Below are 26,567 nucleotides of genomic sequence, written 5' to 3' on the forward strand. Positions count from 1 at the left end.
GGCTCCGTGCGCCCTGGTGCCAATTTGCTAGTTCAGCCAGACCCTTCATCAGAAGACTCACAGGAAAGGAGAGGTCTCTTTTTTCCCTTCCTGGGAGATGCTGAAGGGAACCTGCAGGAAGCACAGATTTCCGTACCATCCCTGCCCTGGGGAGCACACAGTGGAAAGCCCATGGTGTAGGTAACAAGAGGTGCTGACTCCTGCCTCGGTTCATCGTAAAAGCAGGCCCTGTGTCTTCACGGAGCTCCCAGTAGGCTTGCAAAGGTACAGAGCCAAAGGTGTCAGGCCTTGTCCCCATGCCAAGAGACATGGAAGCTGCACCAGCCACGTGTCAGCAGGGGCTGCCCTTTGTAGTTTAAATAAGCCACGGGCCAGGATGGGTGAGTCGTGATGAAAACCTATTCACCCTACAGACAGGCACTCCTTTCGTAATAAGAAAAACAAGTGGCTCAACTAGTATGGAGCTGTCTGCATCCCTTACAGGGAAGCTCGGTACATCTCCAAATGGAGGAGACAGGAATCTCCCTCCTCTTTGTTTTAAAATCAACTTGGTACCTCAAGGCACTTGGCAGTTAGCAAGGATGACAGCGCAGTGGCTGGTGCTCATACTGGTAGTGGGGCAGGCAGGGTCCCAGGGGTCTCTCGGCCCCCTTCCCGGAGCCAGGGCAGGGTGCGGCCCCATCAAGGCCAGCGCTCAGAGCAGTCAGGAGGGCAACCCCGGGCTTGCTGCCCCCACAACCAGCTCCCCTCAGGAGGCGCTGCGGTGGTGGGTGGGGCCTGCACATGCTCCCTGCCCCTCCTGGGCGGCGTGCCCTGCTCTAGATTCCACTTCCCAGCACAGCAGCCGATCCCCTCAGACCTCAAGCTAACCCCATCCCACTGTGCTACTCTGTTGTGCTGGGGATATGGCAGGAAGGGAGCTGCTGGCACCCCATGGGCTCAGCCCATTCCCTAAATTGCGTGGCGGACACGAAGTCAGCAATCTTTAGGACGTGCTCACAGAGGTGCTGATGCAGCCTAGCTGGAGGCCCAGGTCTCAGAGCAATGCAGCCCTTTGCCTGGTTCACAGGAGGGACCCGTGTTGGCATCAGACGCGGCCCCCGGGAGGCCCTGATGTACTGCACAGGGTGCTGGATGACGCAAGCAAAGCATCTGCCTCCGCATCCTTGCACAATTCTCAGACCCAAGAAGGGTACCAGCCATACACTGAACATGGTAAAGACTCGATAAAGACTTGACAACCAGACAGGTAGTTTCCCTCACCCCCAACACCAAACACGGGGTGAGGGCCACAAGCAGTAAGACACAGATGCCATCCAGCCACCTTTCCAGGTGCATTCGAGCCTGCCGCCCACCCCATCAACGGATTGGCACCGACTTCGAAAGCTCACCACTGCTGGTCCACTGGGACTGCTCCCCGCTGCAGGTCCTGTGCAGGCCCGGGGCCGGAGGAAACAGGCCAGCGGGCTCTTCGGAGATGCAAGACTGGGCCCAGCCGCCCGCAGGGCGATGGGACAGAGGAGGAGCCCCAGACACGGTCCTCCTGGATGGCATAAGGGGTACTAGAAAGGGGAATGGTCATGAGCGCCACTGCGGGGGCAGAGGAATGGCCTCAGAGCCGGAGGTCAGGGGTCCCACCGGGTCTCTGCTCTGCCTCACATGGCCACCTCTTAGTTTAAATGAGAGTGTGTACTGTACAGAATCTTCCAACAGACCCGCCTAGGCTAGCCGCAGATTCGTCCCACACACCAGGTGGACGACAGTGACCGACATGCACCGCGTGCCATGAGTCACGGACACATGAGCACGAAGATGGAAACGCGGCTAGGACCACGCTTCCGTGAGGTTCTGTTAAACACGGGCCCCGGGCCAGTCTCGTGAGGATGCGAGGAGGCGGGGAGCGTCCGCCCACCCGACGGAGCCCTGCGTCCCCGAGCCCACTCACCAATGTCCGTCTCCTTGTGGTTCTTGATGTACTCCGCCAGTTCGAAGTTGCCGGCTATGATCGCCACCTGCAAGAGCGGACACGGCGTTAAGGTGGCAGCCACACGGCACGGCCGTTCGCACCCGTCCACACCCCCGATGGCCTCGCCGCAGCAGGGCACACTCACGGCCCCCTGGTTTTGAAGCAAGAGATGTTCGGTTTTATTCAGATACAAGGGACACACGACGCTGTGTGAGTTTCAAGAGCACGACATTAACGACTCAACATACAAAGAAGGCGGGAAGATCGCCGTGAGGTTACGCAACACGTCACCTCTTGTAGATACAAGAACCTTCTTTCCCTGTGATGACAACGTTTGGGATCAATCACCTCAGCAATTTCCCAGTGCACAGCAGGGTCCGCGCCAATCACCATCCGTGTTGCCTCAAATGGCAGGAACAGTCACGGCTCTTTAAACGGCAGCCACAGAATCCATCAGCCCTCAAACCCGCAGAGTCAAACACCACGTTGGACCCCCTGTGGCCCCCCCCGCTGTGTCATGAGAAGAACCTACAGGAGAACGTGCCTCTGCCCAGAAGCCCGCCGCAGGGGCCACCTGCACAGCAGCGGGGCGCTCAGTGACCTGTACGCCCACCAGGCACACCCGGGAGCCCCATCCTCCCCATAGCAAGAAGGGAATCCTCCAAAAAGTACCTAAAGCTCTTCATCAGATTTCAGTTCAGCGGGAAAGACTCCAGCCCTGCATGCGTGCAGAACACTAGGGCAACACTGTGGGAAATGGTCCCAACCCGGGCCCGACAGACCCATGAGCTAAAGCAATAAGGCCTGCCGGGGGACCCCAGGGAGACCGGTGCCAGAACCCACATGGGCAGGGCTCCCGGCACCATCAGTCTACACCCGCGGGGGAGTCAGCCTGCACACACACACACATCTATGGTCGGGTGACTTTCAGGGACAGTCGGGGCAGGGGAGGCCTTATTCGAAAAACCTGGTTTCCCAGAGAAGACATCCGGCCTCAAGCCTGCAGCCTCCCCTGCCAGTCTCCCCCCTGCCCTACAGATTTCAAACTTGCAGCCCCCATGGCCACGTGAGCCAGCTCCTCACAAGAAGCTGCTTGAATGTATGTCTCTGCCCATCTGGCCCACTGCCCTGGAGTGCCCTGGACCAATGCCACTCAGCGCAGAGGCCGGGGGGCCACACGGCTACAGGCACCACGGATCCCAGACCCTTGCCCTGGGGAGTGATGTTGGCTTCCACTCCTGGGCACCACCTCCTACTGCCCTCCAATGATGCCTCCCGACAGGAGCAGAAGCAGCCAAGGCTGGCCCCTGCCTGACTTGCTAGTGGAAGAGGAGCTGTGGCAGCCCGTCTACACCAGCTGGGGGTAGGGTGGGCAAAAGGTGGGAGGCAAAGACCATTTGGGGGGCAGCCGCTGGGTCTGCAAAGACAGAAGCAGAGCTGGAACCGTTGTCAGGTAGAATGATGCTCCTATGGGGACCGCCCACCTGGCGAGGACCCTGGAGACAGGACAGGGAGCCCAGCTGGGGGGTCCACGCAGCCCCCTGAGGAGCTGGAGACAGAGCTGCTGGCACATAGGGGCTCAGAAGGAAGGGTCTGCAGGGCTGATGTAGCATAGAACCCAGTGACACCGCTGCGGGGAATGCCAGTGGGTGCAGGCACAGTGGGAAACAGTTTGGAGGGCCTCAGAAAGCTTGACGGCATTACTGTACGATCCAGGAGTCCCACATCTGGCTTTAGACCCAAAGGGACCCAGAGCAAGTACAATGGTTAATTTTATGTGTCACCTTGACTGAGCCACAGGGGCGCCCAGGTGTGTGCGTCTGTGAGGGTGTTTCTGGATGAGATTAACGTGTGACTCAGCAGACTCAGTAAAGCATCTGTTCTCGAGCTACAAGACCTTGCGGAGCAGGCGGCCAGGTACGTGGCTGCCGGGGACCCAACGTCCTTCCCTTCTGCTCACTTTCTCCTTTGGAAGGGAAATGTCTCCCGCGCGCCTGTCTCGCTGCTGCACGCTGGAGCTCACACAGCTTGTCACGTTTCGCGGCTTTGCGGCTGGGGGATGAACCATACCTTGATTCTCACTCACACCCAAGCTGGATAATATTTAAATAGGACCTTGGACTTTAGAGATGGTGCTGGGATGACATGAGACATTTGGGGCTGTTAGGTGACATCAACATATTTCACATGCAAGAAGACCCAGGTTTGGGGGCTTCCGGGGTGGAGCGTTGCACACAGAATGTCTCTGTCCTCCCCCCACCCAAATTCCTACACTGAAGCCTAACCCCTGGGGTATATGGAGGTGGGGTCTTTGGGAGGTGGTTAGGATCAGGTGAGGTCATGAGGGTGGGGCCCCTGCCATGGGATTTGTGCCCTCATAAGGACAGGATACCAGAGATGCTCTCCCCATGCCCCCACCTCTGTGAGGATGCAACGGGAAGGCCAGTAAGAAAGGCCTCCCCAGAACCCAACCATGCTGGCACCCTGACCTTGGGATTCCAGCCGCCAGAACCGTGAGGAATAAATTGTTTGAGCCATCTGGTCTGTGGTATTTCATCACAGCAGCCCAAGCAGATGAAGACAGCGGGGACTCGAGGTATCTGCACACCCATGTTCTCGGCAGCCTGACTCACAACAGCCAAAGGTGGAACCACCCCTGTGCCCGTCAATAGAGGAACAGACGAGCAAAATGCTGTCATACGGTGGAACATTATCCAGCCTTAGAAAGGACGGGATTCCTGACACCTGCTACCACAGGGATGCACCTGCCCCGTGAAACAGGCCAGACACGAACGGACAGATCCTGTAGGCCCTCATTCACACGAGGTCCCTAGAACCATCAGATCTACAAAGACACGCGGCAGGACAGCAGGCGCTGGGGCTGGCAGAGGGGATGCGGGCTAGTGTTTCCTGGGGATGGAGTTTTGGTTTCTCAAGATGGAAAGAGTTCTAGAGATGGATGGTGGCGAGGATTTCAGAACAATGTATGGAATGCCACAAAACAGGTGAAGATAATAGAATTTAGGGTTTTTATATATTTTGCCACAATTAAATGAAAAAGGCAAAATGCACCTGTGTGGACCAGCTGGCCAGAAGGTCAAATAAATATGGAACATGATCCATCTGCAAGGGCCAGCAGGTGTTGGAGAGATGCCTGAAGTTTGGGATAGCCATCTCCCACCAAGGCATGGGGGAGCCGGGATGACGGGGGTTGGTGGGGGGAAGGGAAAGGCCTCAGACAACACACACAGGGGCAGGGCAGCCCTGGCATACGCACCCCTCTCTGACCTCTCACCTCTGGGTAACACCAGTCCCCAGAGCTCTGCCTCTGTCGGGGGGCAATGGAAGGCAGGGAGGTGTTGAAGGAGAAACTGTGTCCAGACAGTTTCAGTCAGGTAGTCGGCCACCCGAGGTGCCCCCTCCCGCGATGAGAATCAGCCCCCCCCGCCCCCCGCTCACCTATCCATCCAGGATAGCCCCAGCCCAGTGGCCCACATGCGACAGGCAGACAGGTGCTTAGAGGTGAAAGGCTCTGACCCCAGGCTGCCAGACCGATACTGTGTGACCTTTGGCATGACAGTTAATCCATGGGCCTCAGCTTTGTTATCTGCAAAGTGGGTTCGGTGAGAGGATTCGATAAGACACACATAAATAGGGCTACAGCAGGGCCTGGCAGGTGGGAAGCCCCTAAAAAGGCTCACCGTCACTACTGCCACTGATTACTACTGACTACTTTGGTGTGAGTGGCACACAGCTCCTTGCAAAGGCCCTCTGTGCACAATCAGACACACACAAGTGCACACCCACATCTGCCCCACATGGCACACCCGGGATGGCTGCTAAAAATAACTCTGGAAAGGACCAGAAACCAGCAAGTCCAAGTTTATACTTCCCTGAAAAAAGATTTAGGAGCTGCAAACTGAGGTACTGTGCAGCCATGAAGCCTGCTTGACCGTCCCTCCTGGATGACTTCAGGGCCAGGAAAGCCCTCTCCTGTAGGAAGGGGCCACCTGCCTGTCCTGCTCCATTGCAACATCCCTGCTACCCACCCCGGGCTTGGCATGGTAAATGCTTTACGGAAGGATGGAGAGGGGACCGGGTCTGATGGCAGTGTCTCAGGGCCATCCAGCCAGCGTGTCGCTGCTGGCTTGGTTGCATAAATAAAGTAAGATGTTGGGGTCAGTTTTCCTTAGTTACAGGTATACACATCATATTAATAATAAAAATCATAACACACAGATATCAAGTGCTTACACGGACACAGTTGGCTCCAAGGGCTTTATAAGGATAGCCCCCCTCTGATCCTAACTACTCTATGAAGTGGGCCCCCTTATCTCTACTTGACATTTAAGAACCCTGAGGCACAGAGAGGTTAAGTAACTTGCCTGACACCCCACAGCTGAAGCCTAGACGTTAACTCACATCGTTCAAGTCCAGAATCTTTACCTAATTATCATGGCACAGAGTAAGGCTATAAATATCTTTCACTGACTAAGGCATTTAAAAAGAAGTTGTAATGGAATCACACAGGTCAGTCACTTTAGCAGAATGCAGTAGCACAAGGACGAGGATATGACACATTGCCCCCAAGGGTGTATGACCAGCCACACTGGGCAGGCTGCCTCAGCTGGGGGGCCACAGAAAGCCATGCAGCAATAGTGTTCTGGGAGTGTAAACGCACTCTCCAGGAGGATGGATGCTGCCCTGCAGTCGGAGGGGACAGTGTGAAGACAGGAGAACCTTTGCCTTCTGACTCACCTGCCCCACCTCCTCCTCCCTCCCTGCACCTGCCCCCCCACCCTTGTCTCCCCCCTCCCCCCCACCCCGTCTGAAGAACAACTCAACAGCACAGAATAGGGCCAGCCATCTGGGAGCCTCCCTCGTGAGATGTAGGCATCCACCCTGTGGCAGGTGTTTGGATCTGGGGAGACCGGAGATGCAGGGGCTCCTCTGGACTCAGAGAGGCATGTACTGACCCCTCCTTTCTTAAGCCACAGACCTGCTTCCTTCCTCACTTGGGAACACACAGAGGGTGCTGGCAGGTGCACTGGGAGAAGGTGCCCTGGCAGGGGCTGCAGGGGATTTGGCGGACAGTTGGTGATGCAGTGTACATGCCAGTCTGGCCCCATAACAGGCAGGATGGAGATGGCAGAGGGGGAAGGCTGGAGCTGGGGCCCTTGCAGGGGTGAGGAAGAGAAAGTCCTGGAGCTGGGATGCCCATGTGTGTGGGAAGAGTCCTGAAGGCAGGTGGGCAGCCAGTTCTGGGCTGTGACCCGAGACTATCGGGCATCAGACAGCCACCTCTGGAGCACACCGGGCATTCACACCAGACCGGTCCCCTCCATTCTGGCCCCAGTTCCACACCCGCCGTTGGGAAGGAGTCAAGACCTTCTACAGACACGAGGCATAGGGGACTTTATTTCTCCCATTTAGGCTCCCAGGGAAGCCATAGGGAACACTTCCTGTCCCTGCTGGCATCAGTTATGACGTCCGAGATAGGGACCTCTGTCCATGCCAAGGAGGCCCTCCTGGAGCCTGGTGTTGAGACCAGTGTGGGGAAGAGAGCTCATCACACCCACTTCCCAGCGCCCCCAGGGGTCTCTGCCATGGGGACCAGGCCACTGGGGTCCCGAGGGTGCAGGAAGGCTGGCAGGTGCCGGTGGGGCTGGTTGGATGCATGAGGGGGTGGGTACATGGATGATGAGTGAGTGCATGGAAGGGTGGTGATTGAGTGGACGGGTGGATGGATGGCTTGAGCCCATAGAGGGTATTATGTACTTCCTGGGGTCTTCCAGGGAGCCCTTTAGAAGGGCTGCCTGATACAGACAAAGGTCTCCCCCTGCTGAGACTCCTAGGGTCTCCTTGCTCTGGGGGCTGCATGATGCCCCTGCTGCCACAGCTCAGACTGTTTGAAAGCAGGGCACTGATATCTGCAAGGTAACCCTCCGGGAGCTGAGATTCGCACCTCAATTATTCCCTGGTCATAAGGGAGACACTGAACCCTGTGGTAGGCTCTGAGAGCTCACACTTTGGAAGAAAAGCCATCTTCAACATCTAGAGGTTTGTGATCCAATCAACAGGCAAAGACAGACTACGATCCAGCTCATCTACTTTCATCATCTAAGTTGCTGAGCCCAGCTGTGCAAGGAAACCACCAACCGGGTGAGCGAGCCCCCAGCTCCACGGAGGGGCCATGACCCCCAGGCCCTCTTATGTAGGAGAGTCTTCTGCGCAGCATTATCCAGACCTCTGTTATATAAAATATTTATGGTAGTCGAGGTGAAAAGAAGTCATAAAAAACATCTGAGAGAGGCATAAAAGTTTAGCATTGCACACACACAGAAACGGGAGGTAATTATTTCACATCCACCAAGTACATCATCCCCCTCCCAGACCGATTTGCCAATAAAATGCAAATTTCCCCTCTGAAATAGCACCAGCTTTGAAGGACACTGTTTGCTCCCGGAAATCTTGTTAAAGAGCAAATGGTTCTTCTGTGTTTGCAGAGAAACAGCCTTCAAGAGAGCAGCTGGTGTGGGGACTCTCAGGTTGGAGAGGCATGAGCAGGCAGAGAAGCAGGGAGATGCCTCTAGAGCCTCTCAGTCCTGGAGGCCCAGGCTGGGGACGCAATCTCAGGGGTTAAGGCTGCTCCTGGGCTGGCTTCCAGGACACCGCGGTAACAACTATGGTGCTGCAGTTAACGGCGGGGACAGCGCAGTGCTTAGCACCTATGCTCCCCAGGCTCCTAACTGCAGCATCTGACTTAACCCTCACGCACCCCTAAGTAGCGCTGCTGTGATTCCTGCCTCACCAATGAGGAGGTGGGCTGTAGGACTCAAGGATACTGGATTTCTACCTTACATTTGGGTAGACCTCAAATGCTGGACCCCAAAGCCTGGGGGCTCACAGCCAGCGCGCTATGCACGTGTCCTCTGATCACAGGAGAGCTCTGGCTCCTCGGTTGGGGCAGAGCCACCTTGCTCACAAAGAGGTATATGAGAGAGATCAGTACGAGATGTGATTTGGGAGCAGAAATCCAGTGGCATTTTCTGCAGGACAGTAAGCAAAGAAAGAAGTGACAGCTGAGACCACCACACACATGCGGAGGAGCCAGCTCAGGCCAGCCACCACAACAAATATGACAGACGGGGCAACTTCAAGGGTATAAGTGTATATGGTCTCCTGGTCCTGGAGGCTGGAAGTCAGTAGGATGGGGTCCTCCTGAGGCCTCCCTGCATGTGTGTGGGCGGCTGTGCTCTCCCTGGGTCCTCATGGGGTCATTCCTCCATGCATGTCTGTGTCGGATCCCTTCTTCTTACAGAAACCCCAGGCACACTGGATCAGGGCCAGCCCAATGGCCCCATACCTCTTTGAAGACCCCATTTCCAGATATAGACCCATTCTGAGGTGCTGAGGGTCAGAGCTTCAACACAGGAATTTCAGGACACAGCTCAGCCCAAGACACCTTGCTTATTCACACAAGAGGAGAACGTCCTCATGTCCCTCTCGGACATGCCTTCTCCCAGCCCACATCCAGTCACACATGATGGCTTGAGAACCTGTCCCATCAACATCTTATCTGTCTACAGAGCTCATGAGGTGGGGGCCGGGAGCCACGGAGAGAGAATTGTCAGGGGGCGGAAACACAGGAGCAGAAATTGCTTCCTGAGTCTTATCTTTACACAGAGCCTTTATTTCTGCCACCCCCATGATTTATTATAAAAATTCTCAAATGCACCCCCAAAACTGAAAGAAGAGCGCAGTGAAAAGCAATACACTAGTCACCTTAGTCCCCTGGTCGTTTTCATGCTGCTTGGTGGGGTGCAGGCATGCACCTGCTCTTGCCAAACCACTGTGGTGCTTCCCTGTTTTAGCATCCAGAGAAAAGAAGGGCTTTCTCTGACATGTAATGACCCAACTGGACCAGCATTCATCCCCAAACAGCCTCTCATCAACTCTCCAAGTGCCTCTCCTGCCCCTCCCAGTCATTAGACTGTTTTTATTTAGGTGACAGTATATACAGTGACACGCACAGACTGGAACCCACCATCGGATGAGCATGCGGTATAGACCCATGCAGCACCACTCCAACCAAGAACCAGAGTGCTCCATCACCCCAAAAGGCTCCCGCACCCCTGCTGGACAATTTCCCCCTCCCTCTTCGGACAACCTCAGAATGCCCTAGCTCCTCTCACCATATATTAGTCATGTCTCTGTGTGGTGGAAGGTCATGCCTGGAATCACAAGCTACATGTGCTCGTGGGTCCGGCCTCTCTTAGTGCCATGTTTTGGAGGCTCATCTACATGGCGTCAGGGTTCCAGAATGTCCTCGTCTCTATAGCTGAGGAATATCCCATTGACGGACACACCAAATGGATGCACCTGTTCATGGGGACACTTGGCTGTGTATGGTGTATGAAGCTGCTGTGACATCTTCCTACATGGACTCTGGTGGCCACGTGTTTTTGGTTTCTTTTGGCCACTCTTGACGTGTGCAGTGGCTGAGTAATGGGGGCACATGTCTCACTGCCTGAGAAACTGCCTTCCTTCCAGACGGGAGCCGTTGTGCATTCCTGCCAGCTGCGAGCCGGGGTTCCAGCTGCTCCGTGTCCTCACTCACACTTGGTCCATCTTCTTAATTCTTGAGGGTGTGTGTGAAATGGGTGGGGTTTTTCTTAAGATTTAATCTATTTTATTTGAGAGAGAGAGAGAGAGAATGCAAGCAGAGGGAGGGCAGAGGGAGAAGGAGAGAGAAGTCTCTTCTCAAGAAGACTCCCCACTCAGCATGGAACCCCACACGGGCTTGAGCCCATGACCCCGAGATCATGACCTGCACTGAAACCAAGAGTCAGATACTTAACCTACCGAGCCACCCCGGCACCCCAAAATGGGCAGTTTTAAGTTACATTTGCTCCTAAAAACACTCACTCTTTTTTTTAACCTCATCATTGTTCTCTTTAAAATAAAATCAATTCTCTGCTTTCCCAGAAGTCTGAAAGAGCAAAGGTTGCAAAACTCGGACCAAGAACCAAATACACCACCTCACTGGAGCCCTTGCTGATGGACCCACAGTGGCAGTGTCCATGGAGCCACAGTCCAAGACTGCATTTACCCAAAAGTGCCATTTCTTATCCCAAAATCAGCAGAGCAAGAATGGCGGTGGTGGTGATTGCTCACAAAGGCGGCCACAGCAGATTCAGGCTTACCTTTCCACACACAAAAGACCTCACTTTATTCAGCGATGCAAAGACACTTAAGTAAAGTGAAAGATGTGCGTGAAAACCTGTTCACGTAGGGTCATAAAAGCGGGACCTGATTTGGTGCTTCCACCAAAGAATTTTCTTTGATGAGCTTCCATAAGAAACCAAATCCACAATTTCATTAAAACCACTGCCACATGTCACACTGGGGGATGATTTCTGACCTACAGACTGGAGCTATCGCATCAAAAAGCAAAGCTCCCCTGCAGAACTCACTGTGGCCCTGTGCCTGCTGCCCAGTGTCACCTCTTGGTCTTGGGGACAAGCTGTGAGCCATGGAGGCCTGAGCCTGGGGAGCTGACACCACTCACTGTCCCTGCTTCTCTGGGAGGAAAAAGAAGAGGAAATGCAAAACCCCCTCTCCTCCTCCCGTCCTGTCCTGGCACCAACCTCCTAAGTGTGCTTATTAAGAAATTCAGGCTAGGTTGTGTCCCTTAGAAAAAAAAGACATCCAGCTTGTAATTAATCCCAATGCCACAGAAGAAACTTATTACATAAAGAGATATTTCTTCCTTCTTTTCCCTTCATACACATAAAATCACAGATCCTATTGTGGGAACGCTGACCACTCAGGAAACATAATGAATACCCAGTGGGTTCTAGCTGCGAAAATGCAAGGGGAGGTTCGTGAATTACATTCAACACAACGAAATAACATAAAATTGCTTTTTAATACCTTTAGGAATAAAAAAAAAAATTCCAGAGGCATTTACTTTCTTAGGAAAAACCCGGGGAGAGTGCTTTGGCTCTCCGTAACCTGCTAGTAAACCTTGGCACGAAGAGGGGGCTGTTTTCCTAAACGAGTTTTTAAGATCCTTGAAAATAATTCAAACCGCTAAAACTATATGCCTTGGGCACAGAGGTCCCCTTTTGGGGCTTGGGGGCTGAAAGAGAAGATTTTGTGCTAAGATGCTGGCTCTAAATCGTGCCCCAGACCTGAACAAAAGATGCCGCAGAACGATCTTGTCCTGGGACGGGGGAGCTTCACGCACATGGGACCCTGGCCCAACTGGCGCATCTGTGCTCCGACAGAGCGTTCCCTACACCTCCATCCTGGAAACACGGCTCCGTGTACCTCCAATCCCCTAATTACTCAGGTAATGCTTATCACGCTTCATCAGGGAAAACAGCTGCCGTCAGGATGCGTTCATTAGAGCGGCTATGTGGATGTTTATTGCTCTTAAATTAATCCACTTTTTGATTTAGCGTATTTACCCTGGCACAGCCAGCAGGGGAAACCCTGGCTGTGGAGGATTTATGCTGGAGCCCTCAGGCCACCCAGGGAGTGACCACGCTTGCTCCGCTGCCCCCTCAACCCCAAGCAGGACCTTGAGAAGACACAGGCGCCTGCTTCTGATGGCAGCCAGGGCCGGGGGCGGGGGAGAGGGGGCTCACTGGGAGCTCAAAAGAACCAAGAGGAAGATTGGGAATTCCAAGCTGGCACAGAAAGGCACAACAACAACAATAAAAAAAACAATGCATCTTCGAAGCATGTGTGAGATGCCAAGTATACGAAGAGCAAGACAATTACAACCTTCAAAGCCTCTGACTGCAACCTCAGGAACCTTCTAGGTAATGGGAACTTTGGCAATGACCTCTACTCACTGCAAGGCTGCATTTGGGCTTCTGTCCCCCCTGGTCTCAGCAATGCCCCTTGGGGGTTAAGCTGACTGCTCTCGCCTACCAGCTTGTGATCATGATTATCACCCTACGGATGATTTCTGGGTACTGCCTGCTTGCATGACAAGTTTGTCCTTGGTCTCGATATTACAGATCAAAATACCGATGTCTTCTTTTAAACACAGAACTTGGTCCCTTTGAGGCACTCACTGCCACTGGGACTCTCCTCTCCGCTGTGAGTGGCAGCTGTTCCAAGATCCGCCGACGTGTGTTAGCGCACTGTACACCTCCCCCCTCCCCCCAAATTCCTTAGCAACTGCGTCCTGATGCCTAACATTTTAATTCTTCCAGTTATGATTCATGGTGCCGTCTGTAGACAGATAATGAGAGACAATAATCCCCAAAATAGCTATTGCTGAGCAGAGTAGCAGTGCTGTATCCCACTTATGGGAAGGCCCAGAGCCACACCAGGGGTGCCTCACACCTGCCTGGGCAACACTGGGACCCTGCTGACTGGATCAGAGACCTTCATCGCTGAGCCCACCCTGTGATGTCACTGCCCCAGCTGTCTGAGGATCCTTGAGCACCCCCAGGGTGTGACCTCTCTGTCGGGGAGGAAGAGGGAACTGGCCCCTGCAAGCCTAGGGATAGGCAGAGGCATGGCCCCCAGAAGGGAAGATGTATCTTTTAGCTGCAAAATCAAGGTCATGTTTTGAAGCTTTCTGGTTTTTGATGAAAATACAATCAACTAAAACCTTAATTTCTACAAATCAACTCCATTAACACACCTGGTCCAGCAGACACCTGAGTGTGTCTCTGTGTTTCGTGGGCCTCCCCACCACCCTCTCTCCCGGGCAGTAACCCGCTTCCTACTAGGAGTCAGGGAGTCCCCCTGTTCTCTGCAGCAGAGGATCAAAGAGGAGGCAACGCTGCCCACGCCCTCTGTCCTGGTTCCCCAAAGCCACTGTGATCCAGGTCGGGGATGTCCCGTGAGTCCTGCAGGGCAGGTGACCCCCTCAGCCACCAGTCACATCTTGGGCAGGGAGCAGACCAGAGCTAGTTGTCTAGCTTGCTCTGGAACATTCCTGGGGGAGGGGGCCAGCAGGTAGGACTCAGGGGTGCTGTTCTGGGTCAGGTCAGAGGGCATGGGAAACCCGGAAAGGATGATGGGAGTCTCAACAGAGGTGCCCTGCTGACCTGTCACGTGCTCAGAGTGGATGGAGGAAGAAAATCCCCTGGTGCTTCCAGAATGCAAAGCTGGCAGAGACCAGAAATGCTAAATCCTGCCTCAGCTGCGCACACACACACACACACACACACACACACTCACGGCTGCCCAGTCCCTCCCCAGCCAGCTTTCACGAGGTGGCACAGCAAGCGCAGACATCACCTCCAGAACCGTAATGGGGCCCGATCCACAGAGAAGAGGGTGATGGTATAATTGTCCCCCTGTGTCACTGAACCACCCCAAGGCCCCTGCCCTTCCTGCAGCAAGCACACCATGTGCTGTCTCCCAGGGTCTGAGCAGAGAACGGGGGGCTCCCTGCCGAGTGTGCCTGTGTGCACGGTGGGGCCAGCAGCAGGGGTGAGGTGAGCGGGACACCCTGAGTCCACAGGCAGGCTCCATGCGCACCTGCACACCTGCTCCCTGAGCAGCAGACACTCCCCTGCTACACCTCACAGGCCTGAGGTCCCAGGCATTGTGCCTGCGGTGTCGGGGCTCCGGACACCAGGGCTAAGTTCCTCGGGGTTGCTGTGCTTCATTGTTATTAGGAAACAGAACCTGGGAACCTGGGAAGGCAAGGGGAGGGGTGGGGACCCAGAAAGGTGGCCTGCGGTGGAGCCACCAGCAGGGTCCCGGGAGAGGGAACGGGTCCCTGTCCATCCGGCCCGGCTTGCTTCTCATGACACGTGGGCTAAGGCTGTACCTGGTGTCAGAAAGCGACCAGGGGAGCATCTCCAACCAGCCCACGTCTTACACTGTTTCACTGTCGGAGCCGGGAAAGAAAGGCAGTTGCTACAACGCGGGCACCCACTCACCTGCCGTGACAAGAGCTGAGGCAACAGGAGAACTCAATCCCCGGGGCCTGCTGCTCCGGGCGCCGGCTCGGGTCCGAGGACAGAAGTCATACGCCGCTCCTAACAAGCGCTCATGGCTCTCCCGCCCTGGGGACAGGGGCCAAAGGCTCCAGTCCCACGGAGACAACCGCGTCCTGAGTCACAGGCCACCGCCCACTCCCGGCTTCTTGTCCGAGCCACGCACAACCCGGGGGCTTGTCAGCTCAGGAGTAAAACGTGCAGAAGTCTATGTGGGTATTTTTAAAAATTATTCATCAAAAGCAACCAATCAGCACTTGGTACCTGATGGTTTCCAAAGCTACAGAGAACAGAGCAGAGTGGCCAGGCTTCTAGTGCCAGCGTAGAGCACACGCGCTGTGTGGCTTTGGCTGTGTCACTTCACATCTCTGAGCCTCAGCTTCCTCACCTGCGGCGGTAATAATGACCCTCCCTCACAGGTAACCTGCCAATCCCAGTGAGATCGTGTGTGCAGAGTAATTAGCACCGCCTGATACACAAGCACGTGATAAATGGCAGGTTCTACTATAATAATTATTATTTTTGAAAAGCATGTTCTATAAAGAATAGAAGAAAATGTTTAAAAACATTAGTCCTTATGGGAAAGAAAGAAGAGACTGAGGGGGCGCCTGGGTGGCTCAGTTGATTAAGCCTCTGACTCTTGGTTTCAGCTCAGGTCATGATCTCAAGGTCACGGGGTTGAGCCCCGCATCATGAGATCAAGCCCTGTGTTGGGCTTCACATTCAGCAGGGAGTCTGCCTGAGGATTCTCTCTCCCTCTGCTCTTCCTGCTGTGTGCACGAGCACGCACGCTCTCTCTAAAATAAATGAGTGAATATTAAAAAAAAAAAGAGAGAGAGAGAGAGAGACTATAAAGGAGAAGGAGAAATGGCGACTTCATGTTTCCCTTGTTATATAGATTTGACTTTGGAATGATGCAGATATTTTACATATCATTAAAATTTTAAAAACCTGAAAACCAGTTGTTAACAATCAAAAGTAAAATTAAACAAAACGAATCTAAATGCATATAGAGCTGGTGGCATAAACAAATAGAGAAAAATTATTCCAAATGACTTTCAAACACAGACTTCATTGCACATCCTGATGGGATCTATTCCGACGACAAACAGAACTTAAACCATCCCAGCATCACATTACTGGTGGAGGTGTCACCATTATTACCAGGAGATTTTTGCATGAGTATGATAGAATAAACCAGCACTGCTGATGGAGACCTGAGGGTTCAGCATGTTTGAAAGGGGACACAGATGCAGGATCAAGGTTAGGGGAAAAACCTTGTCCTGAATTACTAACAATACCGAGATGACTTATGATGTAAATAAGCACGCCCCTTACACTTAGAATGTGGCCCCTAAACACCACTTGGTGCTAAAAGGAATGAGGCTTCCCTGGAAAAATGACTGCTTCCAAGTCTGAGCAAGAAATTTGCTCCAGGAGCATGCAAATTCTTGTCACCGTCACTGATGGCAGTCATGCTCAAAAGGCTTAGGAAATGATCTGAAAAAGCCTCCATTTGAGCATGGATAGGCGTGAAGAAAGGGCTAGAGGCAGGTGATCCGCTAGAGGCAGGTGATCATGTCCCCAAGAAGAACAGAGTAGAATGAACAAAGACAACACAGCAGGCACCTCTGTTGAGCTACCACAACTGTCACTGTGCAGGGCCATAGTGAGGAGGGAAGCTCACATCCCACAGCTGCTTTTCCCTGGGGCCATATGCCCATTTCCAACTCTGGAAAAGGGCTGGGAATCCTAGGCTGACCCCTGCTGGGTGCAGGGAATTCAGTGCAGTGTTCAGCATTAGGCAGGGTTAGTGAACAGTCAAAACTGCAAACCCAAAGGGCCAAAGTCTAGGTGGGAAGGAAGAGCGGAAAACTGAATGAGAAACACTTAGCTGCTTTTCCTTTCAAGACAAATATTTTTAGGGGACTCTGAACCTCAGAGGGACAGAAGGCAAAGGAGCAAGGCATGAGCACTGGGGTGTAGGGCCTACCAGGCAGAAGGGAGCAGTGGGCACAGCAGGTGCTTAGCTGAGAGCATCTTAGGGCCCCACTCTGGGAGGAGGAGCAAGCTGGGCTTGAACGCATCATTGCAAAACCAACCCAGTCTTGCTTCAGCCCCATCTGGGACCAGATTAGGGTAAAAAGCCCCCATTCTGTCTACCTAGTGCAAGACAGGGTGATCCTCTTTGAAAGCAAAGAACATTATCTGGAGTCTCTATAATTTTTCAAATATACACAATGCCTGACATTCTATAAATAATTACTAATCATTCCCAGGGATAGTGACAGGGGTTAGAAATAAAGAGAAAACTCAGTCAACAGAAACAGATCCATGGATGGTGCAGACACTTGCATGAGTGGCTAAGAACTTTAAGATAATTAATATCTTACAGACAATAAAGGAAAAATATGAGAAAATAGCTGATGAATAATTTGAACGGAGAATTGGAACACCTAAAAAAAGAATTAATTAAAAACCTAAACATGAGGCCTGAAACCATAAAACTCCTAAGAGAAAATACAGCCAGTACTCTCTTGGACGTCAGTCTTAGCAACACATTCATGGATCTGTCCCCTGAGGCAAGGGAAACTAAAGCAAAAATAAACTGTTGGGACTACACTAAAATAAGAAGCTTTTTACAGGGAAGGAAACCATTAACAAAACAAAAAGACAATGTACTGAATGGGAGAAGATAGTTACTAGTATATAATCAATTAGGGATTAATGTTCAAAATATATGAAGAACTTAAACAAATAAACACCAACTCCCCCACCCCCCAATTGGAGCCACCCTCCAATTAAAATGGGCAGAGGACCTTGATAGACATTTCTGTAGAAAAGACATACAGACGGCCAACAGACACATGAGAAGATGCTCAACATCACTGATTATCAGGGAAATACAAATCAAAACTACCATGAGATACCATCTCACACTTGTCAGAATGGCTAAGCTCAACAACACAGGAAACAAAAGATGTTGGTGAGGATTTGGAGAAAACAGAACCCTCATTCACTGTTGGTGGAAATGCAAATTGATGCAGCCACTGTGGAAAACAGTATGGAGGTCCCCCCAAAAATTTACAATAGAAATACCCTATGAGCCAGTAATTGCACTACTGGGTATTTACCCAAAGAAAATGAAAACACTAATCCAAAAAGATATATGCACCCCTATGTTTATTATAGCAGTATTTAAAATAACCAAGATATGGAAGCAACTCAGTGTCCGTTGATGGATAAGTGAATATATATATTCACGTGTCAGTGTACGTAATGGAATATTACTCAGCCATAAAAAGGATGAGATCTTGCCATTTGCAACAACATGAATGGACCTAGTGAAACAAGTTAATCAGAGAAAAACAAATACTGTACGATTTTACCCATATGTGGAATCTATGAGACAGAACAGATGAACAAACAGCAACAACAAAAAAACAAACAAACTCAATATAGAAAACAACCTGGGGGCAGCCCGGGTGGCTCAGCGGTTTAGCGCCTTCGGCCCAGAGTGTGGTCCTAGAGACCCAGGATCAAGTCCCACGTCGGGCTCCCTGTGTGGAGCCTGCTTCTCCCTCTGTGGGAGGGAGTGTATCTCTGTGTCTCTGCCCCCCCCCCCCCGTGTGTGTGTGTGTGTGTGTGTGTGTGTGTGTGTCTCATGAATAAATAAATAAAATCTCTTAACAAAAAGAAAGAAAGAAGAAAGAAAGAGAAAGAGAAAGAGAAAGAAAGAAAGGAAGGAAGGAAGGAGGAAGGAAGGAAGGAAGGAAGGAAGGAAGGAAGGAAGGAAGGAAGAAAGAAAGAAAGAAAGAAAAGAAAGAAAACAACCTAGCAGTTGCCAGAGGGGAGCAAAATAGATACAGGGGATTAAGAGACACAGACTTCTAGCTCTAAGATAAATAAGTCACAAGGATGACAAGTGCCACAAAGGGACTACAGTCGGTAATACTGTAAGAGTGTATCGTGATAGATGAAGCCCATGCTTGCTGTGGTGAACAGTGGTCAAGTCGGTGTGCGGAACCCTTGAATCTCACATAACACTGTATGCCTATTATACTTCAAGAACTAAAAAAGAAAAGAATCAACCATGAACTCCAGACCTGAAAACACAGTATCTATAATTCAGGACCTAGAGGGTGAGTTGAGGATCTGATTGCAGAGAAGATGGGCAAGAACATTGCTAACAGGTCAGTAGAAAGCACACAAGCTAAAGCACAGAGGGAAGAAAGAAGAGACCCTGAAAGGGAGAGATGGAGACACAGTGCAAAGCGCTGACTTGTGTGACCGGATGCCTGTGAGAGAAGACCAGAAGTGCATGGACATGCTGTCTGGTGTCCAGCTCCAATGCATGAGACACGTGGCTCCAAATATTGAAAATGGCATGTGGACCTCAGACAAGCTAAATGCAGGAGACATCTAGGCAGACACACACTGAACACAGACCAAGGGATCCCTTGTAAGGTGGACCACCCTTTCCTAAGCTTACGTCAACTGCGTTGTGTTCAGAAGACAAAGGAGGAGTCGGAGCAGAAGGAAGGACCAACGGGAAGTCAGGCCAATCTAGAACCTGCACCTGACAAGGATATGCTGATAAGACTGAGTAAATTGTCTGCAGAAAAATCAAAGCAGATAATCCATCGCCAGCACAAAATCTTAAAGGGACTCTAGCAAAAGAAAAATGGTCCCATGGAGGAAAAATAAAAACAAGGAAATTTGGGATGGAATGTAAAGCAAACGAGAAACAGAGGAGCCAGGGATGGTTTGTACCCCGCTAAAATGTGTGGGTACAAATTTCTAAATGTGTCATCGAAGCTGGGGGAAAAAGAGGAGAAAGCTGAGCTAGTGGCGTAAAAATAAACAAATGACAATGAAGTCTTCTTACACTTTCAAGATTATAAGCAAAACTGAAAGGATGAATTTGAAAAAGAAATCTGAACTCTAGAGCTGCTAAGAGTTACAATAATTATTATATTAGTATAAACTGACACCAAGAGGCCCAAACGCAAACCCCAAAACAAGGCTAAACCTAACGGTCAATAATCTTCATACCAAGGAGTCAACAGGTGCCAGCAGGTGGTAAGAACCATCAGATGTCGGAAGGAGAAAGGTGGCAGGAGGAGTTGAGGGCTGAGGGTCCCCCGAGCTCCTAGGCTAAGTTTGTGTGTATGACAGTGAGGACATATCAGGTGTCAGAGTGTTTCTTCCATCCATTCGGTGACTGCCTGGACCCCAGGCGTGCACCCGCATCCTCGAGCTCCTGATCATCGTGTTTGAAACCTGACTGACTTCATTTGGTAGCTCCTCTTTCCTCTCAGCCTTGGGCACCCAGCCTATGAGGAGGAGCCAGACCCACCTGTCACTGGCTGGTGACCATTCAGCAGGTGCCTGGAGATGCAGCAAGGAGCCCTGTGTCCACCTGCAATGGGGCTGCTGGTTATCCAGACACCACAAACCACAGGGAAGGAACGCCATGTCCCACGTGCTGCTGGGAAATGCTTGCTTTCAGATGTGCTGGGCTCAGCATCCCTCCCATCCCCGCCTCTAGAACAGTGCAGCGGAGACCGCACTTCATGTTTGAAGGGTTTTCCATCCACCCAGAGGCTTCAATGAGCAGCCAGGCCAGAAAGTTATATCTGAGAAGGTGTCAGTACAGACCAGCTTTTCAGTGAGGTTCTGGTGAGGACCCTGGACATCACCCTCTCTTTCATGATCTTTCTACCCTTCTGGTCGGACCCTTCTATGTAGGACTGCCTTTCAGGGAGGCCAGTCTCCTTTGAAACATGGCACCTGTAACAAACAACACTGGAGTCGGGCTTATGTCTCCCCCAAACCTCAATGTTTTGAGGACACAGTGTCTTCTATGGCTCCTGCTCTCTGGCCATTGCTCACCCCCAATCGTACAAGGTCAGCTGGACCCTCCGCCCTATCACCATCCTGGCTCACAGGAGGGCAGCTTCTCGGCAAATGGGATCAGACACCCTGCCCACTCCAGTGGTTACTCCAAGTGTCGTTCCATCAACCGGCAAGGAAATGTACGAAGCCCGGTACAGTGTGACAGTTTGCGCCACGGAGGGAAGGTATGTGGGGTTTCGCAGTGGGCCACTATTTATATCTGCATGAATCAGCAGCTGAAGCTGTTTCTGTAAAAGAAGGCAATGGGTAAATACATGCCGCATTTCATCAGCGACTTTTTGGAATAAATATTTCAAAGGTATCCTGCTGCATGGACTGAGCTAAGAAACACATGCATTTTGTTAAAGACTGCCTGCCAAAGTGAAGAAAAGTCTTTTAGATGAGATGAGATGTAGATGAGATGCCTGATAGCTGTGGATACCACCTGGAAATTTTTAGGGTGCATAGTAAGGAAACTGGATGTTCATAGAACGTGTCCTTGAGTCTCTTCTAGGATCCGAGCCCCACCCCATGCACCTGCAGTCAACACAAGCAGAAACCTTGCAATGTGCCTTGCTAGGGCCAGATACTTAGAACCTAGTAGAAAAAAAAAAAAAACATCTAAGGGAGGTCATTTCTCCCTCAGAGCATCATGCCCATATTAGGGTTCACATGTAAAAGCAAACCTACCACCTGAGGGGCACCTGGGTGGTACAGTCAATGAGGCATTCAACTTTGAGTTTTGGCTCAGGTTTCAGGGTCATGAGATTGAGCCCCTTGTCAGGCTCTATGCTCAGTGAGGAGTCTGCTGTGGATTCTATCTCCCTTTCCCTCTGCCCTTCCTGCTCATGTGTCTGCTCTCTGTCTCTCTCTCTCTAAAAATAAACAAATCTTTAAAAAAAAAAAAAAGGCAAACCCACCATCCTCAGATGGGTCTGGCCTAGTAGGCAGACAGCCTGGTGGAGGTGTCGTCAGCATGAACCTGGGGGCACCTGGCTTGCCCTGCTTCCCCTGCAGTACACACACAGCACCAGCCTCTTGCCACCTGGTGTATATCTGGTCCACCCACCTGTCTGCAGAAGCTTTGTCCTATAAAGTCACTGGGAACGTTGATTTAGAGAATATGAAACAGGTGCTCCTAGGGGAGACAAGGGCTAGGACCCTGCAAGCCTCTGCTCACATTTTGACCAAGTGATCGACACACAGCTGGCTGGATGGGTGTTTCTGTGTAAGGACACCTGGTTTAATACATACAGTTTCCTCACCAACACCGACCTCACCGAAGCTGGGCTACAGCTTGTGCCTGGACGGAGCCTGGCAGACACACGCATTTTTTCCCCAAGGCATGTTCTTGTGCTCAGCATCACTATGCAGCTTTTCAGCACTATGCCTGAGGGCTGTTTTAAGCAATAAAACACCAACAAAGAACACAGAAATGCAAAAAAACAAAAACAAAAACAAAACAAAACAAAAAAACAAAATAAAAAATCCAAACAAAACAAAAGACAAAACAAATCTTGCTGTAAGATTTTACTTTGGGGTTACAGATTAACTTGTGAGCAGGCAAACTGACAAACATATACAGCACCTACAAATAATGAGATGGGCTACAGGGGTTCTCAGAATCCCCTGGTCTGGCCACATCAGCAAAAAAGAGGCAATTCTCACTTTCTACCACTAATCACTGGTCCCTCTTCTGTCTCCTGGCTGGTCCCTCCCCACCTGCTGGAGACAGAAAGGCGAGCCAGGGGTTAGAATCTTCTGCTGCCGGGTCCGGAGGCAGGGAGGACCGACCGCAGGCAGGCACACATCATATGCTTGTGAAGACATCTCAATATGTTAGCTTCTCCGTTTAAAAAAAATAAGAGCCCACACTCCGAAACAGACTCGGAGGAGACACATGGAGACAAAAGAGTCTTTGTCCCTATTTTATAAACAGTAATACTTCCCACAGTGTTAAAATGAGTAAGAATCCGGGAGCACTGACTCTGCATTCCATTTAAATATTCATGAAGATTCTGAACTCCATTGTCAGAAGAGATCTCACCCTGAAATGCCCCGGGTAGGCCTTCCCTCCTCCTCCATACCCTGGGTCATTCCACTGCCATTGCCGAGCTTGACAGTCGTCAGACCTGAAGGAGTGGGCGTGTCCTGTGGGGCTGATGGATTTGGGCCAAAGTGGGAGGGTGGGGGCCACAGGGTGGGTCGGGGGCATGCAAGTCAATGCATGGAAGGGAACCTCAGGAAGTGATGAGTTCCCCATCTCTGAAGGGGTTCAAGCAAGGGAAGCCAAGTTCATGAGGACATGATAATTGCCGTAAGACACAGGCAGGGTCCAGGTGGCCTTTGACACCTTTCAGCACCATGGATCACATGTCCAGATTCTCAGATGTTATGATACCTGTTGCCTCCTATGAAGATGGCTTAGATGCTACTATTCCTTAGTCACTTAGGAGAGACTCCACAGAATCACACAACTCTCCCTTCCACCCTGTGTCCCTCTGGAGATGTCTAGAAGGAAAGGCTGGTCTGTTTGAAGGGAGAACAGTTGAGGCTAGAGGTCTGAGACAGCTGGTCGACCCACCAGAAGCCTTATTCAGTGAAGAACCAGCTCTCAGGACTGACCAAGCATTGATCAAGGGCTTGTGCTTGGCAGTCCTTAGGTACTTTTGCTGAGATGGGAAGTGGAGTGTGGTTGTCAGGGCAACCTCACCCCCAAAAGGGCCTTCTTGCAGAATGATTCTGCAAAGTCTCCTGCTGGCTTTCATCTGGATCATGAGATGAGGTCCCAGGGCCTTGGAACAGAGAGACAGTGCATGGTGTAAAGTGAGGGCATTTGTTTCAAGGCTGACGGCCGTGATGGGGGGGGGGGGGTGTGTCAGAGGTGCTCTTTTCTCCGGGAGAATCAAATTCCCCCAAAAAGCACTCATGGAGCAGAACTGGGATCAAGGAAGGGAAACGTCACATGACTGGTAAGACAGGAACACTGCCAAAGGTGGGTGGTGCTGGCAGGTAAGCTTCAGCCCATGAACCTGAACCCAGATCGGCAGGAGGTCCGTCTGCCTGTGCCAGAGGAAGGAGGGGAAAGACATGCTGATGGACGGTGCGAGTGACCCAAGAGCGACAGCTGGTACCTCCTGGGTGGCTGGGGCTGGTGAAAGCATGAACAGTCAATTCTAACAAGATTCTGAGAATGACACAGGCCTGCAGAAGCTCACAGATGTCAAGCAGAGTGAGAGCTCAGGGTAAGAGTGACACCCATGAGAATGCAGTATGCCCAAGACCTGCCATTTCTGTAATCTTCTCTGTGTGCCTTCCAGCATTTGTACCCATGGTTGTCATTCATTAGCACATATCCTATTAAGGAAGTATGTTTTTGTGGAAAAGTCTAAGAACACGATGGAGGGCAGGACACTAGGCTCAGCCCCAAGGTGGGTGCTCAGCATTGCTGTGGCCTCATCTGTGATGCGGGGTAAAGCCAGGCTTTGTCTCAGGGGCTGCTGCGAGGATTCCGTGGCTGAGGAAGTACAAGTGTCCTATGGCCCCTGTAATGAGGGCCAGATGTGGCAGCTTAACACAACACACATTTAGTATCTGATGGTTCCAGAGCCAGAAGTCCTAAAATCAAGGTGACCTTGGCTGGTTCCTTGTGAAGCCTTGGGGGAGAAAATCGGTTTCCTAGCTTTCTCTGGTCTCCTGCAGCACTGTGTTCCTTGGCATGCAGCCCCTCCTTGGTCCAGGAGGCCGACAGCCCAGCACCTTCCATCATTCTGCCTGACTTACGCTTTCTTTGTCACGTCTCCTCTCCCTTTGCCCCTCCTGGCTCCTCTTTTAAGGCTGCCTCTGATGACACGAGACCACCTAGCGAGCCCAGGACCATCTCCCATTTCAAGACTCTCATCTGAGTCACACCTGCAAAGTGCCTGCTGCCACGTAAGGTAACATATTCATGGGTTTGGGCGATCGGGATGTAGACATCACCGGGGGACCCTCTCCTTGGGTTCCCACAACAAAGAAAGCAGTTGACCCTGCTCACTACAGAAAAGCAAGCTGTCCGTGCCACCTAACAGGCACTGTGATGATGACAGTGACAAGGATGGAGAGCGGAAGTGAGCGCCAGAGAGTAAAGATCTCCAGTGTCGTGGGCCACACAGTCTCTAAGGCATCTATTCATCTCTGCTACCCTGGCTGGAGAGCTACCACAGAGAAAATGCAAACAAACAGGTGCAGCTGTGTTCCAATAAAACTTTATTTACAGAGATAAGGCAATGGACCAGATGCGGTCCTAACCTGCCGGCCTCTGATGTAGTGTTTTCTGGGTATCAGTCATTCTACCTCTGCCTGGATGAGGCTTAGACAGCCCTGCCCATGGCCTGTGAGTAGTGGGGCCTCACAGTGGGAGGGAAGCCGGCCTTTCCCTGCCCCCACCCCCAACTCCGGCTCCACCTGTTCCCTGTCATCTCAGCCTAAAGAAGAGCTATGTCTCCTCAACCTGGATCCTGGGACAGAGACGAAACTGGGGCCAGTTTTTCTGGTGTTGCCACCAGATGGTTGGAAGCCACAGAGAGCGTGGGGATGTTTGTTACCACACAGAACCTAGTCTGGGCCGACTAATACACATAACAAGTGCTCATCATTATTATTTTATGTTATTTCAGCTCCTTTGCGGGGACCCCACCTGGCTAGTGTGGGATGCCACACTGGAAACACTCCCAAATGACCACCATGTGTGGAAAGAGATGATTGGCCACGGGGGCTGATTTCGCTGCTCTAAATGCATTCTGAAACAGCAAGGAAGCACAGGAGCCAACAACTGATTCCGCACGATAGAAAGGCAGGAAGTACTGCCACCTGCTACAAGGTAGATGAGCCTCAAAAACAGTGTGCTGAGAGAAGCCAGTCACTAAAGGCCACATGGTGTAGGACTCCATTTATACAAAATAGAGAAATCCACGGAGACAGGGAGTAGGGCCATGGGTGCCAGGTCCCGGGGGGGGCAAGACGATTGTGGAAGGGTTTCTCTTGGGGGATGAAAGGGTTCTAAGCTTGACTGTGGTGGTGGTTGCTCATATCTATGAATATACCCCAAACCAGCGAACTGTACATGTTCAATGGGGGAGTTGTATGGTAGGTGAATTATTTCTTGATAAAGCTGTTTTAAAAAAAATAATTAGGCACAGAGCCCTGGGAAATTGAGGCCAGGTGCCACTGCTGGTCTGTTCCCACTGCCCTGAGGGGCAGCATAAGGGCTGCGTGGATGGGATGCCAGTCAGAGCTGTTGGCTTGGCCACAGCAGGTCAAGACAAGGTGACAAGAGGCAGAATGATCATCTGGTTTGCAGGCTTTTTCCAGGTGGTGGCATTGTCACCAATCACCAGGGTCAGTGTCTTCTGAATCATCTTTAAGACCTCACCTAGCCCTTTTGAAGGAATAAGAGACGGTGCCCTGACATGTTCCTAAGTCAGGGGTCATCTGTTGGCCCGCAGAGCACGAGCAAGGATCTACAAGCTAACAGTGTCACTGCAACGAGTCCCTATTTTGACAGCCACCGTCTGTTGGTGGGCCCACCTCATCTGCCCAGCTACACACTCTCAACTACTCCGATTACTTTTCCAAAGTGAGAATCATCCTGCTAACATTTTAAAGGAAGAACGAAAAACATCATCCATTTTCGTTCAAGTCTGTAGAAATTCTGGCAAGTAACAATCAGCATAACAAATATTGCT

The 26,567-nt window shown here is 51.5% G+C and overlaps 1 protein-coding gene across 5 annotated transcripts in view; it reads right to left on the bottom strand.

Moving 5' to 3' along the window:
- The window catches only part of SHANK2 (SH3 and multiple ankyrin repeat domains 2), a 510,376-nt gene that overhangs the window by 330,915 nt on the left and 152,894 nt on the right, over nt 1–26,567 (bottom strand). For all 5 annotated transcript variants that reach the window (XM_072790331.1, XM_072790330.1, XM_072790327.1 and 2 more), the window contains exon 11: nt 1,946–2,012. In XM_072790331.1, coding sequence (XP_072646432.1) covers nt 1,946–2,012 — 67 coding nt within the window. The remainder of the gene's footprint in view (nt 1–1,945; nt 2,013–26,567) is intronic.

This window comes from Canis lupus, chromosome 21 (assembly GCF_048164855.1).
Source record: "Canis lupus baileyi chromosome 21, mCanLup2.hap1, whole genome shotgun sequence".
NCBI lineage: Eukaryota > Metazoa > Chordata > Mammalia > Carnivora > Canidae > Canis > Canis lupus.